The sequence below is a fragment of the Amphiura filiformis genome, chromosome 11 (genome assembly GCF_039555335.1).
Source record: "Amphiura filiformis chromosome 11, Afil_fr2py, whole genome shotgun sequence".
Classification (NCBI taxonomy): Eukaryota; Metazoa; Echinodermata; class Ophiuroidea; order Amphilepidida; family Amphiuridae; genus Amphiura; species Amphiura filiformis.
This window is the reverse complement of record NC_092638.1, coordinates 45039031-45055587: the sequence shown is the minus strand read 5'-3', so window position 1 is coordinate 45055587 and position 16557 is coordinate 45039031. Positions and strand designations below refer to the sequence as shown.

General features: G+C 36.6%; 1 protein-coding gene across 1 annotated transcript; it reads left to right on the top strand.

Annotated features, from left to right (window-relative positions):
- Positions 1-2114: 2114 nt before the first annotated feature.
- Positions 2115-16272, top strand: LOC140164885 (leucine-rich repeat-containing protein 14-like). The gene is made up of 6 exons (XM_072188264.1): positions 2115-2253; positions 5348-5539; positions 7946-8150; positions 10082-10192; positions 12320-12492; positions 14318-16272. Exons 2-6 carry the CDS (start codon positions 5348-5350, stop codon positions 15203-15205), a joined length of 1569 nt encoding a protein of 522 aa, XP_072044365.1. The 5' UTR covers positions 2115-2253; the 3' UTR covers positions 15206-16272.
- The last annotated feature ends 285 nt before the right edge of the window (positions 16273-16557 follow it).

Here is a 16557-nt window from a genome sequence, read left to right as displayed (position 1 = left end):
AACATACCGAATGCGCCTTGACTGCGTTGGACATACGCCAGCATAGCTGCGCCACACGCGACGCGAATCGCTCAGCAGTAATCACAATATTTCGCATTCACGCATTTCTGACTCATTATTTCCGCCAATTTACTAAGCTGTCTTGAGCCATGTGACTTTTTAGAGTTGAAAAGAGTGAAATAAATCAAGCAAAAATATGTGTAAATATTAACAAGTTGTATTTTATCAGTTTCAAGTGAAAGAATACATGTTAGTGTTGATAAATATCAAGAAATCTAAAATTCGGGCGTGGACGAATGTGTCTTCCATTACTCTGGCCTTAAAGGAGTATATTTCGTGATCCTAGCATCCTCTTTTTATGACATTTTCCAGTAGATATCCACGAAAAAAGCTTATTCCCAAAATTTCAATTGATTCCAATTTTACGTTTGCGAGTTATGCATGATTTTGTGTATTACACTGCTCCATAGACAATGTGTCGTAATTTCGGTATACCAGAACGAAATTCAAATTTCACTATAGCTTTGCTAACGAATTAATCTGCGAGATTCAGCGAGAAATGTTTTGCACATAAACATTATGTAGCCAGAGGTTAATTTCCAGTGGTATAAAAATCTCAACTTTTTTTGAGAAAAGTGGGGGATGAGGCTGTGGATCACGAAATGCCCTTTTTTAAACCTTTATTACGGTACTCACTTGTAGGTAGTCCAATGTCTAAAATAAGTGTCTGAATAAGGGTTTTGTAGTTGCTGTTTGTCTAAGGTTGCTAAAGAGGCTTCCATTTTGACAGTTTTTCTCTGGTTTTAGAAGACAGTGTCCTGTCCTGATTGGAACTTTAAGAATGCTGGTTGATGTACATGTAGGACCACACCACTCCACGCCATACATAAATTCTCCCAATCACATTTCCCCAATATGAAAATTGAAAAAAGTTAAAATTTAATTTTAATTTTACTTCTTTTAAAGTTTGGCAGAGGCGGGGTTCGAACTCACGTCGGACCACGCCGCTTTGGATATGCTCTATGAACCTAGCGCCTTAGACCACTCGGCCACTTGTCTTGATGGAATCTATTTGAAACTTATTTGAAGATATAATCGCAACTTCAATATAGGCCTACCACGTGACAAGCAAAAGCAGAAAACGTACCATATTTTGGAATTTTATTTCCCTAAAAACATTAATGTGTATTATTAGCGCTCAATTGTTGTTAATCCGAAAATAAACATGATAAATGCGCGTCTATATGGACAATACATTATATCGATTTTGACATGTGCTCGCACGGCGTCAGTACATTTCCATGGTCTGTAAAATACTATAGAGGAACCTACCATTTTTCTTGTATGTCGTTCGATGTTTTTATCAATTACATACAAAATCCATTTTAGACCCCAAATGTTTTTTCAGGAAATAAAAGATTAGATTACCATAAAAACGAAACAGTAATCTTTTGCCGGGTCTAATGTTATTTATACATAGAATTTTCAACGTTTTTTCTATCCTTATTCTTGGTAAATTAAAAAAATATTTTGGCGTATATAAAATTGAAATAAAATTCTCTGCCTCATAAACGACATCAAATGTGCCACAATTGGGTATCACGAATCGTTATATATGATGTGCAGTTAATATTCATATTTTCTTTTATACAGAGGATGCTTCAGTTTTGACAGGAAAAATATTTTCTTGAAAACCCTCTCACTCGGTTATTTCAAAAGCGGTAACCACGCTTCCCTAGAATGTGCAATAATTTAGCATTAAAATTTTTCTTATTCTAACAGCAAGCGTTTCTAGAATGAATTATGGCGAAATGTGGTGTAATGTAGGACTAAGAAAATAGATTTTTTTTTTCCAAATTAATTGGACTTTAGAGCTAAGCCTTAGGGAGCTTTAGTGAAGCCACATGTAATAAGCTAGAGCATAATCCCATTGCGATTAGTTTCCAGCTTATTTTCAGAACTTTATAATATAAATTTCATTGCGATTTTCAATGTCAAAATTTCATATGCATGAAATGCCATGCATGACTGTGTAAGAAAAATGGATTTAAAATAGCACATTTACAATTTGCCACCACCTTTTTCTCCATTGTCAGGATTTTCCATCAAGTTGTCTTGTTCCAGATACGTTGTGCTACTATTCTGTACTTCTGCCTGTCACAATACCAGTAGCAGCAATGTTCATATTTCTCAACTGGATGGGCCTCAAGTTCTTCAGACACAACTAATTAATACTGGTACACATGGTACAAGGTAAGTTTATAGTCTGAGTTTGTAAATGGAATGACTGTAACCAGATTGCTGAGTGAGTGCATGATAATTTTGTTGATTTGGAGAGTTGGGGAGGTATGAAGTTACTCCATTTCCGGAGGTTTTGCGCATGGACGACAGTGACTATTATTATAGTTAAAAACCACCACAGCGTGCGCAAAAACTCCAATATCGGAGGTTTTGCGACGGGCGCAAAAACTTAAGATTAAGCATGTTTAAACAATTTTATAACATAAGTTTTGATGCTAAAAACTCCAATATCGGAGGTTTTATGACGGGCGCTGAACTCCGATTTTGGAGTTTTTATGCGTATACTAAAAGTAATTAAGATTAAGCATGTTTAAACAATTTTATAACATTAGTTTTGATGCTAAAAACTCCAATATCGGAGGTTTTATGACGGCGCAAAAAACTCTGATTTTGGAGTTTTTGCGTATGCTAAAAGTAATTAAGATTAAGCATGTTTAAACAATTTTATAACATTAGTTTTGATGCTAAAAACTCCAATATCGGAGGTTTTATGACGGGTAAAGCTAAAAACTCCGATTTTGGAGTTTTTATGTATACTAAAAGTAATTAAGATTAAGCATGTTTAAACAATTTTATAACATTAGTTTTGATGCGCAAAAACTCCAATTTTTTATTAACTATAATTAGCAATGACCAATGAACCATCAACTTGATTAGAACACTCCCATAGACATGCAGGGAGCTCAACTGTGCACTGCTTGCACAGACATTTCTAAATTGATCCCATTCTTTTATTTTTCAATATTTTTCTGTAAAAATTGGGGAAGTTAATGCCAATTATATTTTGTAACTATCTTGCAAATTACAGCAACATAACTTATTTCATTTTCCTGTAAGTGCGAGTCAAAATTGGTCCATCGCCACAGTGCGCTTAATTGCCAGTGGCTGAGTTCAGCACTGCTCAAGAATGGCACTAAATATTCATGTCAATAATTTCAGGTGAAAAACGTGGCCTACTGAGCTGTAATTTGGCAGAGTTGCCAGTAATACCTCTATCATACCCTCTGTAAAAAGGTTAAAAAATTGAACAGTAGATCTTGAGTTAAAAATTAAATCACAAGCTTCCCTTTGGAATTTCCATACTCCTTTCGAATCATGCTAAGAAGACACCTTTCTGAACATAAATGTGAAGTTTCGTGCCCATTCGATGTATTTTTCACCTGATTTCAATCCTAAACGCTTTCTTATATTTAGGCCTATACCATATACAACTTGCTGCTGGCTATACCTTGTTTAGAACTTTCAAAAGAAGTACCTGAATGTGCAACCATAACTGTTTCAAAATAGCCCGCGAAAGTCATGCAGGTAACTCCGAGGTCATGTATTGAATTGTTTTGAATGAGGAATACTACGGGAACCAGCACCCTTTAGCTCCTTTTGTTAGAAGTCACACATGAGCATGATGAGTGAAGTGGATAACCTCTATTGTTTTGAATGAGTCAATGACCTTCAATGACACTTAAGATTTAATTTGCATACACCTACTAATTGGTCATATTAAACCCAATAACATTGAAATTTTTGGTTGTGAAAAAAAAGTTTACCTGGACTTAGTGCAATTTTGATTTTGTGTCATATCGGCCATCTTGGATGATTTTGGCAAAATGTTCTCTAAATGCATGATTTCAATGCCTCGGTTTGAAAAAATAATTTATGCCATTGACTAGTAAAGTGCCATTTCATAAGAAACCCTTTGATACTTTCACAATATGCTTGTTTCATGTTTGCATATATGTTAAAATAAAAAAGAAATATATAAAGGTAAATATATGCTTATGCCAATTTTGCTCCCAATTTATATTTTAGGACCTTGTCATTTTATTTCGTTCCAATGACCGGTCAGAATGGGAAACTTTGAAAAGTCACTGTCGTCCATGCGCAAAACCTTCAAAAACGGAGTTTCTGCGCACGTTATACGCAGAACCTCTGGTTTTGGAGGTTTTGCGCTCGGGCGCAGAACCTCCGGAAATGGAGCCTGGTAACTACATACATGGAGTTGGGTGTTTACAAAAGTATGACAATTCTTGTCGTAAAGAGTTGCAGTTCCGCATGATTTCTAACTGCCTCCAGATATAATTAAAGCATGTATTGCATTTGCTGCTGTTACCACCTCAAAAGAAATCTAATTATGTACAGGCCACACTATGAGCAGGCTGCAAAATAAGGATTCTGAAGGGCATGCACCCATTTCACTAACGCAATTTTGAAAGGCCACATCTATTTTACAAGGCAATTACATGTTAAAGAATAGCAGCAATTAATATGGCATCAAGGCAACTGGTATAGGGGCACTGAAGGCAATTGCCTTCAGTGCCTTCGGTTATTTTGCAGCCTGACTATGAGGTTTAATAAAATGTATAGTTTTGCTATAATGTTATGATTGACCAAAGTGGTAATACAGGGTGCGAACAAATATGTAAGTTCATGCACCGAATGTTTGTTACACCTTTGAAAATATTTTCTTTAAAAGTGGCTGGGTGGTATTGTGGAACATGTCACATATTCCCACAAATCCACCCAGCTCAAATATCAGCATTTGGAAGGGAGTCATTAGTATGCCAAATCAATAAATGGGTAGGCAGGTCACACTCTCTCAGGTTTTGAAAAATCATTTTCAGAATGACTATGAACACATGCAAAAAATAAATAACAGTGCAACTCCAAGTCATTTCCACAAAATAACTACAAAATTTCATGGTTTGGGAGGTGTATTGCACACAAGTGTGTTGCAACGTGCAGAAGCACAATTAAAAGATGGACTTGAGACTTGAGAATGATCTGGCTAAATGTGTTAGATGTTACAGCTCAAATGTTCAGAGCAAATCAAATAAATTATGCATCTCCAGTTATGAATGGTCAATTCAGGTGAGGTGCTCTTGTTATTATTATACTGGTCAACTAGTGGGAATGGGAGAATGCATAAGTTTTGTGTGACAAGTTATTATTAAAAGCATTCTGTGTGAGGTATCACATTATTTTATTTTCATTTCCAATCACTTAAATTTTTCAATATTCATAATTTTGAACTCTTTTTTTCCCCTCACAGATGGATTCCATGAAAGCAAGTATCTTTTCAGACAAAGGTTATGGACAACTACCATCCCTTGTCAACATTTGCATCAAGTCTATTTTAATGGACCATGGTAGAACAAAGTGTGCACTACAACTCATTCCAAAAGACTTGTATGAACGCTTCCTGGTGTCTGCCTTAAGACATGAGCGACAATTGTGTATCATGGTATGAACACTTTCTTTCTTCATTCATAAATATTCAAGAAAGCTATTTAGACTTTCCTGTAACTACTCGTGTATAAGCCCACTTCCCTTGTTGATATACATGTAATGTAGGTTCTGCCCAAAAATAGGGGTGGGCTTATATACCCAGGGGATAAGCTAGAATGTAAAATGTCCAAGAACTTTTGGAAGCCTATGCATCTATGATCCAACTGCTATCTACCAGAACAGCTACATATAAATCAGATATTGAACTATATATTGGCTACCAAAGTATAAAGGATCTTTATAATCTAGACTAACTCCAAGTCCATTCAAAGCTTCTTTTCTATGGTTTATTACCCAGCATTGATAGACACACTATGTTTTTTGTTTACTTTAAATCAAATATTTAACAAACAAGGGAAGAGGCCTACGCATCATACACTGAAACAAAGTACATTTAAACATTACAAACTAGCGCACAAGATTAAATTAATGATGCTTAATCATTATAGAACTAGCCCTAGTTCCTCGGCGGTATCGAGACACGCAGCAAGGCGCCAGTAGTGGATTTTGTAATGTCAGAGAAGGGTTGTATGGTCCCATACAGGCACTAAACAAGTGCTAAATCATTATTCTTAATATATCAATATACAATATCAATAAGAATAATCATGCATCGCACACTAGCACAATTCATTTCATATTTAACGCGGCTGTGTACTCTAGACATTGTTTCTTTCGCGCAATTGCGCTTTTTTGAAATGTATTTACTTTGTTATGTTTTTTATAAATACAAGGTAAGAAAATCCAGATTTGTTAACTCTAACTGCTCTATTTTATGGATTTTATTTCACTATTTTACTCGTTTCCGCAATTTAAAAGGAAAGAAAATCTTTGTTGTACCATCGGGGTATACGCGCGCAACAACGCATGGCGTTTTGTAGACGCGCAATTAGTTAACGCACAGATACGCTACGCATACGCAACGCTTATCTGCATGCGCGGCGCATCTTATATATCGGAAGCACTGATTTCATAAAAACCTTGCGGTCAAATGGCTCCGTTTTAGCTGATAAATGTGAATTTTTTCAAGTTCTTTCCCCCGATTTAAACACCAAGATATGAATAGATTTCACCCAAACTTCTAAAGGGGCTGTGGATTTACCCGATGTTCACGTAATGTAAGGTAGAATAACGAGAACTGCCGCATTCTCCTGTGAGCTTCGATCAAAGTGCAAAATGTGACCTCTTTAAACTTCAACGGCCTTTATTTCAATGTTCATTTTCTCTGTAAAATGACGATTTAGGTACACGATAACTCAATAAATACAGCATCTATAGGTAAGCAATTATGCTCATCATAAAAAGCATGATCGACTTAAAGGAGTATTTCGTGATCCTAGCATCCTCTTTTTATGACATTTTTCAGTACATATCCACGAAAAAAGCATATTCCCAAAATTTCAGTTGATTCCGATATTGCGCTTATGAAGTTATGCATGATTATGTGTATTACACTGCTCCATAGACATACGTTGTAATTTCGCTCTGGTGCACCAGAACGAAATTAAAATTTCACGATATCTTTGCTAAACGAATTAATCTGCAAGAAATATTTTGTACATAAAAATTATGTAGCCAGAGGTTTCCAGTGATATAAAAATCTCAACTTTTTTTGAGAAAAGTGGGGGGATGAGGCTGTGGATCACGAAATGCCCCTTTAAGAAACGGTTTTCTCATTTTTTTATATTTTGGTCTATTTCCGATTTTAGGCATCATTTTGTGCAAATAGGCGTTTGTGAATTGTAAAAAGTTCATTTTGATGCCTTATATGGTCAATATCTAAAAAAATAAGGCCAATATCAAAAAACTAAAAAGAAACGTTTTTGGAATGATGTCTGAAGATTAAGAAAAAAACAAAACAAAAATTTTTGGAAAGAGTGTTTTTTTGTTATGATGTACCGAACAAAAATTGCTAAAAACTCACTTTTTTGTGATTTTCTTCATAATTGTTGTTTTTACACCAAATCTGTATTTGTATTAAGATTCATTGATGTATTGTCTTTATAAAAATGTATACTTTTATATGTCTTGCGTGAATAATTACAAAGTTATGGCACTTTTACTACATGCATGTCTGAGAGTACACAGCTGCCTTAATTGTGCTATTGTGTGATGTGTTATCTTCTTTCCCTGTATATATAATCAAGCCAAAAGTATAACTTGGCTTATATACCCAGGTGTACCCGTGTTTCTAGAATATTTTGCAATAAAGGGATGTGCTTATACCCATATGGTTACCAAATTTGCATACCATACATTTTCAGAGTGAAGCAAAAGAGTATAAACTTTCTAATTTAAAAGATTAAACAAAACTTTCTATATTACTTATGTTCAATTATTTGCATGTGATTGTATTTTATAGGAAATAGTTGCCCAGTGGCCTTACAGAGTGCTTAATTTGAGATCACTCATGCCCAAAGTGAGTGATGCCCAATGCAGGGTTTGCACCTGGGATCACCGGTCACAAATAGCTTTTATCAGAAGTCTATGCTTAATGATAGCAGCTGGATTCAGGGAACAGATTCGTAGGAATGGGAAACTTCAAGTATTGGACATATCTGACTTAGGTAAGTAAGTATTTAGTACATGGCGATATGTACCAACTTCCTTTGACAGTCACTTTTGTGGACTTCAAAAAAGCCTTTGACTCCATCAACAGGTTCGTCATGTTTTCAGTGCTGCATTATGGAATACCAAAGGTTGTGGTTAATGCCATCCAAGTGCTCTTCAAGGACACCAATAGTGCTGTTATGGTAGATGGAAGTATCTCAGAGCCTTTCCAAGTAACAACTGGAGTGCTTCAGGGTGATGTGTTGGCACCATTCCTGTTCATTATCCTGGTAGACTACCTTCTGAAGAAATCAACTTCTGGAATTGACGCAGGAATTGTTACCTTCCCGCGTTGGTCAAGCAGGTATATCCTGCTAAAAAGGATGCTGAATGACCTGTATTTTGCTGATGATATTGCCCTATTGGAATCTTCTATAGCCCGGGCCCAGTCGCAGCTTACTAGGACTGCAACTGCAGCAGCATATCTAGGCCTTGTCATCAGCGCACCTAAGACAGAATATATGACTGCAAACTGTATCACCCATTTAGCACTTGAAGTCTATGGTAGTATATGTACCATCAACCATGTCACAGATTTCAATTACTTGGGTTCCAAGATGGGCTTTAGTGCTACAGACCTAAAAAAGAAGAAAAGCACTAACCTGGGCAGCTTTCTGGAAACTGGAACGCCTTTGGAGAAGCCCATCCCTACCAATCGAAATAAAAATCAAGCTGTGAGACAACTTGTGTTACTGTCTTTCTGTATGGGTGCGAGTCATGGGTAATAACGGACCAAGGACATGGAAAACAAGATCAATGCCTTTGCAACATCTTGCTACAGAGTCATGTTAAGTGTGGATCGCATTCCAAATGAAACCATCTACAATCTGACCAGCACCACTCCACTGGTTGCCAGAGTCAAGATTCACCAACTCAAATTTCTCAGCCATATACTGCGTCTTGAAGACGCATTTAACCTGTGAAAGAACATGCCCTTTATATTCCACTACATGGGAAGATGAAAGCGGGACGGCTGCACACACTGTACTTATAATATATCCAGCACCTCCTGGGAGATACTGAAAGGATCGCAATAGTTGGAGAAAGCTTGTAGTCGCCTGCTCCGCAGCAGACTGATGATGATGATGATGATGTACATGTGTAGTGATATTTACGGAGCCATTGGTGACAGATTAGAAGTAGAAGAAGGAAATCAAGGGCTGCACAAATGTAAATTTTTTGATTTCAAGAGTGCAAAGTCCGCAGATGTTGTGAACCACAAAAAAATAAATAAAAATGATGATGATGATGATGTATATGTATGTGTAGTGATATTTGTATTATTTTGGTCTTGCTACATTTGTGGAACCAATGTTTTTTTGGCATTCTTACACCCCAAATGATAAAACTTAAAAACTAGAAACGGTTTGATTTATTTATATGCCCCCTTCCCACGAGTGGTCCAAGATCATGTGGGGTCCAAATTCAATTTTGTTCTATCATGCATGTTTTTGTAATATACTTCAAATTGTTCCTCTAATTGCTAAAAATAAACAAAGTTGCGAGAGTCTTTCAGGAGAGTCAAAGCTGTATCGCTGAATGATGTTCAAATGATTAATTGGATTTCTTGTGACACCATCTCGTCCATGGAGGCCAAATGAGGCATTTCTGAAAATTGAGTTACTATAATTATTACCTTATACAAACATTAGGCTATCATATACTGAGAACACCAAAGGTCTAGCATTCTTGGTTATGAAGTTTTGTGATGTCTATTTTCTTATGTGTTTTATTGTTTTTTACTTCATATTTTTGCCGTATCTCAATTTCAAATTTGCCGCCTTATGCCTCCATGGACCAGATTGTGTCACATTTAGTTGCATATTACACCCATAAATTAAACAGATTTCATTCTTTTTTAATTCTGAAATACTTTTTTCCTGTACAGCTTATTCCATCACTGGTATGGGAATTAAAAGAGTCTCAGATGAAGAATTTGTAACCCATTTCCTGAACATGTTTGGGAATCGCCATAGTAACACAACCTCACAGCAATCAGGTAAGGAACTCAACCAGCGGTTGATTGCCGGTTCCGTCCGGTTTCCATTGTTTAGAACAATAGAAACTGGACGGAACAGGCAGTCAACAGCCGGTCAAATTTTGATTTCATCCCTAAGTCAAGTTGTCAAGGATCGTGAAATTATTTTGTTTCAAAAATCACAACGATAGGACTTTAAACTACACTTTCAGAGCTACCATTTCATGCAGAAAAAAGTTAGTCAAGTATAAATGGGCAAGTTGCAGTGTACTATAGTACTCTATAGGCAGTTCTACATGCAAAACTTACGATAGGTTTGTCCTGGAAAAAAAGTCAGAGCTAATCTTGATAAAAGCTTGACATTTGTCAATAGCACTTGTCTGATGACAAACCTGTTATGAACTTAGCCATTATAAAAGCCTATCAAGCAATTTATTATCGTAAAAGGCAACCCATTTTACTGCTTGTCTTTGATTTTTAGTACTCACCTTTGGTTTCAGTAGGTAAATTATTTTGCCAGTAATACACCCACTTTTAAAGACCAATTATGGCCAAGTTTCCATCTTTACTGAATGATTGATTTAAAAGTAGAGTGTACTCAGACACAATCATTGTACCAATCTGAAACAAAGCAACCCACCCCCTAGTATGCAGGCAGGGCTTATGAGCACATTTCCTTTGCAACATGTTGCAGCAAAAATATAGCACTTTGGTCTAGAGCCAAAAAAATGGAGTGCCTTTTGCAAGGGCAAAACACCTAAAATACATTGAGACTAAACACTGACCTTTAGTTACAGCCATAGACTTATACAGATTATATACCTCATAATAGATTCCTGTCATCTGAGTGGTTAAAAGTGCGGTCATTGAATTAGCTATGCCCCCCCCCCCCCTTTTTAAGAAATACGTAAAAAATGAACTATTGCTCGGGCAATAGTCTTTTTTGTTTACTATTGACCGGGCAATAGTCATTTAAAATCTCTTTTCTCGATTGAATAATATCACTTTTACAATACGTCACTGCCAAGTGCAACATTAAGACTGTAGAAGAGACTGATTTTGTTTTGCCGATGCCAACACAGCAAGTCCACCAAAATCAAAACAAGCAAGCACTGAAGCAGAGAAATTGTGGCCAAAAAGGACTGAATCAGAAGCGAAGTATGCTTCCAACATGTTGATCATGAAGATACTCTACAAGCTGTGAGCATTTAATGCAGTGAAAATATGGATGGATGCTTAAACTCGCTAAAACTAGGCTTAGGCCTAAGCTTCAAAATCATCGCCACAGACTTCGAATTCTAGAAAAAACAACACTGAACGTGCCCATCATATTGATTGAATGATAACACTGTAAATATGAGGATCCTTTGGCAAGAATAAACAAATGCTTGCCCCTAAATCCGACCATAGTTCTACATACTGAGGCCTTGTCTTGGTCTACATGCCATCACACGCGTAGAGTTTGATCGGGACGCGCACTGATGATGTGAAAATGACTATTCCCAGGGAATAGTTTAGTTTTTTCGTAATTCTTAAAAAATCACTGCACTTTTAACCAATCAGATGACAGGAATCTATGTGAGGTATATAAAAAACAAATATTGACTGGTTTATATTTGGGGCAGGGTTAAAATTAGGCCTGCAGTGATCTCAAACCCATGACTATGCCCCTCGACTTTGTCTCGGGGCATAGTCATGGTTTTGAGATCACCCGGGGCCCATAATTTTAACCGTGCCCTCATAGCAGTCAATATTTGTAAACTATTCACCAACATGTAAAGTCCCAGCATCACCCATTAATGAGGGGGATGTTAATGAGGGCCATGAAGTGGGAGAGATGAAACTGCTATGCACATAACACATATTTGTACAGTTTTTCACAAAAACTCGAAGACACATAACGCTCTTTCATGTAACACGAAGGCACACAATGCTGGCATGATTTGTTACACTTGCTTGTACGATCAAAAGCGACCCTCGTTATTTTGTGAGAATTCACAGCATACAAGGCACAGGGACTTTGACTGTTGGTGAATAAATAGTCTGTATGTTTTCTAGTCTGTGATTGCAGTCCTGTCTGCAGATATGAATCTTTGTTTTTCTAACCAGTTAGTGTTCTTAAATTGTTAATTTTTTTTCTCCATACAGGGCACAATCGAGTGATATACATGGACTGGGTAGTAGGACGGAAGAACAAGAAATTGGTTCTCAGTTTCCTGAAGTCTGGTTCAACAGGCATGTCAGTCAGATGTAGATCTCTCTCACTTCAGTATATCTCAGAAAACTCAATAAACCAAATCTTAGCAAGGATAGACCCACAGGTAGGACATATAAAAGTAACTTTATTCCCATCTTATTTTTTATTTTCCTGCTTTTATTAGCCAAGGGGGACTGATAGTTATATTCCCTCACTGTGTATGTATTATTTTTGGTAGGCTTCTCCTATCTTTGTGCTTGATACTTTATAAAGATTTGCTTAATGGCCCACATGGGATGTCATCACTTTCTTTCGCACTTGTTGCCGATTTCAGAGACACTGTACAGCCTGGTACAGCGTAAGCATGGAAGTGGGGTTCTTGATTGGTTGATTGGATCATATGTCATGAAATATAAGCACCTCATTCACAGAACAAACTGGGTATCACATGACTAAGGCATGAGCTGGTTCTTTTTACGCCACAGGACGAGCATGTCGGCCACGACGGCCAGTCAGTATACTGGTGTAAAAGGACCTGGCCGAGAACTATAAGGTTAAGGATTGTAAGACACACATGTGGTATGCATGGCAAAAATGTCATCTCCAGTTCCGGATTTAATTCTGAAAATAATGAGCTTGCTCATTATCGATCAAGGTTACGCAACATGAGTTTTGTCGACAATTAAATATTGTGCCTCTGGGAGCTAAGACTTTTTTGATATGCTTTACAGAGTGAATAAGCGTGATGCTTAGTTTGAGCGATTTTCTTTTTTAATTTTTGCAAAATATTAATAAAAGATGTAGAAAATAATTTAAATACATGATGAACTTTTTCAAGGGGCACTCAAGTTACTAATTAGTGTGCTTTTAAAAAATGGCCTGTAATAATAATTTAATTTTTGAACTTTTTTCAAGCAGTTATAAAGTAGCTCGCCATGTCACACAAATCTTGAGGTTATGCATTAAATTGATTTGAATGAGGGATAATATATAGGAGCAAGCCACTTTTGTTAGTAATCATCATGAGTGTAGTGGAGTTCAATTATTGTCTTACAGTTTACCCAAATTATTACAGTACTGTAACAGTGTAATGAAGGTATTCCCACAATGCAATGTTTTAACCCCTTTTAAATTTGTTCAAATTTTGGCACAGGGTCAGCGGGCAGTTGTAGGCCAATTAAGTTTGATAGATTTTATTGCTCTCACAGTTACAACCCACTTTCAGCCATTGCAGACATTCTCATTAAAATATAATATTTTTTTCCCAGAAACCACCCTAAAATTGTCAACACAGTTTTGACAATTCTGGTGTTGTCATAGAGTTTACAGAAATTTGTAGCAAATTATGGTCTTTGCCAAAGTTATTACAATTAATGAGAATACATGTAGTATCTCGTAGCATACCGTATACCGTATTGTTTGTAATAAGCACTCCCCCTCTAATAAATGCCCCTCCAATTTTTCCATGAAAAATTGACAAAAATACAAACACTTCCATGTCATATCGTGTGAGTAAGCTTAAAACATCAGTCATGTGAGTGACGAGTATTAAATTGCATGGACAAAACCTAATATGACTCAAACTTCCATCCATTCCATTGCCTAATTATAGTAGACTTTCACCAGATTCTTGCTTGATGATGCACTTACGGGTGTAATTTTGTTGTATTTACCACGAAAATGTCATTTTCCACTCAATTTCCGTAGGGCGGCGCCATGGTAGGTTAGCATTAGTATATTCGTAAATCCCTCCTTTCTACAGGAGCACCATTGAGAAAATGAACCGATTTTAAAATTTTTTTCATTTAAAACAATTCACTTCAATGAATGCCCCTTTTTGGAAAAATGCAAGCGCCTCTGGGCGTTATTACAAACAATATGGTATTTTGATTTGAAAAGCTTAATTTATGGACTGTTATTTTTTTTCTCTCCTTTTTCTGCTATTACAGACAGTTAATTCTTTAAACTTCAGGACAAGGGACATGTTCCACAACGGACTGAAACTTCTTGAACGCCTAACAAACCTGTCGTCTTTGGATCTGTCCTACACATTCTATGATATTCTCAACTATGAGCCATCTCGATGGAGTAACATATATGCTGAATTGGGAAGTACCTTCTCAAAATTACCTAATTTGATTCACCTGAATCTTGAAGGCAATCGGCTCAGCAATCAATTACGTACCCTGTTACAACGTATCCAAAAACAATTATCAACACTTCAGGTTGACTTTTGCCAGCTTAATGAGTTGGATATTTCCTACCTAGCGAACTCCCTCCATGCAAAGCAGCTTCAGAATCTTTCTATAGGATCTAACAATTTGTCCAAAGATCCCGAGAGTCTTTTCAAGCTGTTAACATCATGTGGGGAAACATTGCAATACTGTTGTTTGTCCGCAACATCTGTTGATAAGATAGAGGCAGTAGCCAACAGGTTAGCTCAAGTGAGTCACAGGATGAAACAGTTGTGTACTTTGAGACTTAGTGGGGTCCAGTTGAGCATACCTGACCAAGCAGAAATTGTAACATGTTTTGGTTTGAATGTACCAACTTTAAAGTTTCTTCATATGCCACTGCATACAATTAGGGATGAGGATGATTGTGAAAATGCAGGTTACACAATAGTACGAGCAAGAAAATGTATTGAAGTTCAAGCAAGACTTCCATTTTCTGCAAACTTTAATGATGCTGGCATCGATGAATTCTTTGATATCTGTGTGAAACGGTTTTGTGATAGCGAGCCTCATGAAATTGAACGGGAACTCCACGTACTTGCCAGAAAAGGACCACAACTTGCATCACCAATTAACGAGTGCTGTTTTCTATTTAAATTCTGAAGAATAGAATTTAAAGTGACTGTATTGTGTACTCTCATAAATGCATTAATTAAAAGTGATAGAACTTCTTAGTTATTCTTGCAAAATGTATAAAAGTGTACTCAGATCTACGCTCAAGTGGGAAATGGTGTCCACTTTATATGATATTGATTTTAGCTTGATGGGTCTGGTGTGCATGTTTATAGTAAATGTCAATTTAAATATGTGCCTAAAGGGGTCCCCTGGGGGTCACAGGGGGTAATGGTATAAGAATTTGAAAATGCTCAAAATCAATTCAAAATGTTCTCCTGATACAAGGAACAAAAAAGTCAATCATTTCATTACACATACTACAATCCAGGAAAAAAAGGTTGGCACAGTTTGCCTGTCTTTTGGTATATCTTTGCCCCCGCTCCCCCAATTCAATGTTGGACCAAGCCATGTTGTCAACAGGTCCGTGAGACCCTCCAATATTGAATGATGGGGAGTGGGGAAGGGTGAGATATAGGGGGGAGTCTGTACTTCACATATATTGTATGCATGTTTCCCTCGCCTCCCCAATTTTAATAGGGCACGCATTTCCATTGTTTAGTGCAAGTGTGCCAACTATTAATTTCGCGGGTTGTAGTTTTGAAGATACAATGTATGGCTGAAACAAGTCGAAGGTTGACAACCTTTCACACAGGGTCAAATTTGTGAACATCCACCTATCGGGTCAAAATACATGTTAAATAATTCCTCTTGATGCAAGGATTCCAAATAAATATATTTTTTACATGTACCATAACCCGGGACCATAACCAGTTTTCCTGAAATTTAATAATATCAAATGCTCATTGACCACTGTATAAAAATACCAAAGAAGGTTATTAGCTTTTATTTACCCTTTTGGGCACATTTATATTTTAATAAGCATTTACTAAAATGTTCACCTGACCCAAACAGGCTAAAATCAATATCAAATATAAAGTGGACACCCTTTGCCACTTGAGCATAGATCTGAGACTGTATGCTTAGAATATAGTAATGGCAGTTCCATCTGTTTTAAAATCCAGTACTAGTGATCTGTAGGGAAATAAAAAGCTAGCTAGATCTTCAGATTTCACACCACCAAATAGAATTATATCGTTGTGCGCCCTTAATTTCACTTCTTAGAAAAACCCATGTATTCTCAATTTAAGCATTAAAATGAGCAGAAATTTGCATTATTATAGCCAAATTTGGATTGGTCATGATTAGTAATATTATTTCCTGCAAGTGTACCACAGATGGGCGAGATCAAATAACTTTTAATGATTTTAAGCAGCCTTTTCTTTACAGAAACACTGGCATGGTTTTGCCTGTAAAATAGGCAATTCCCAGACATCGTGAGA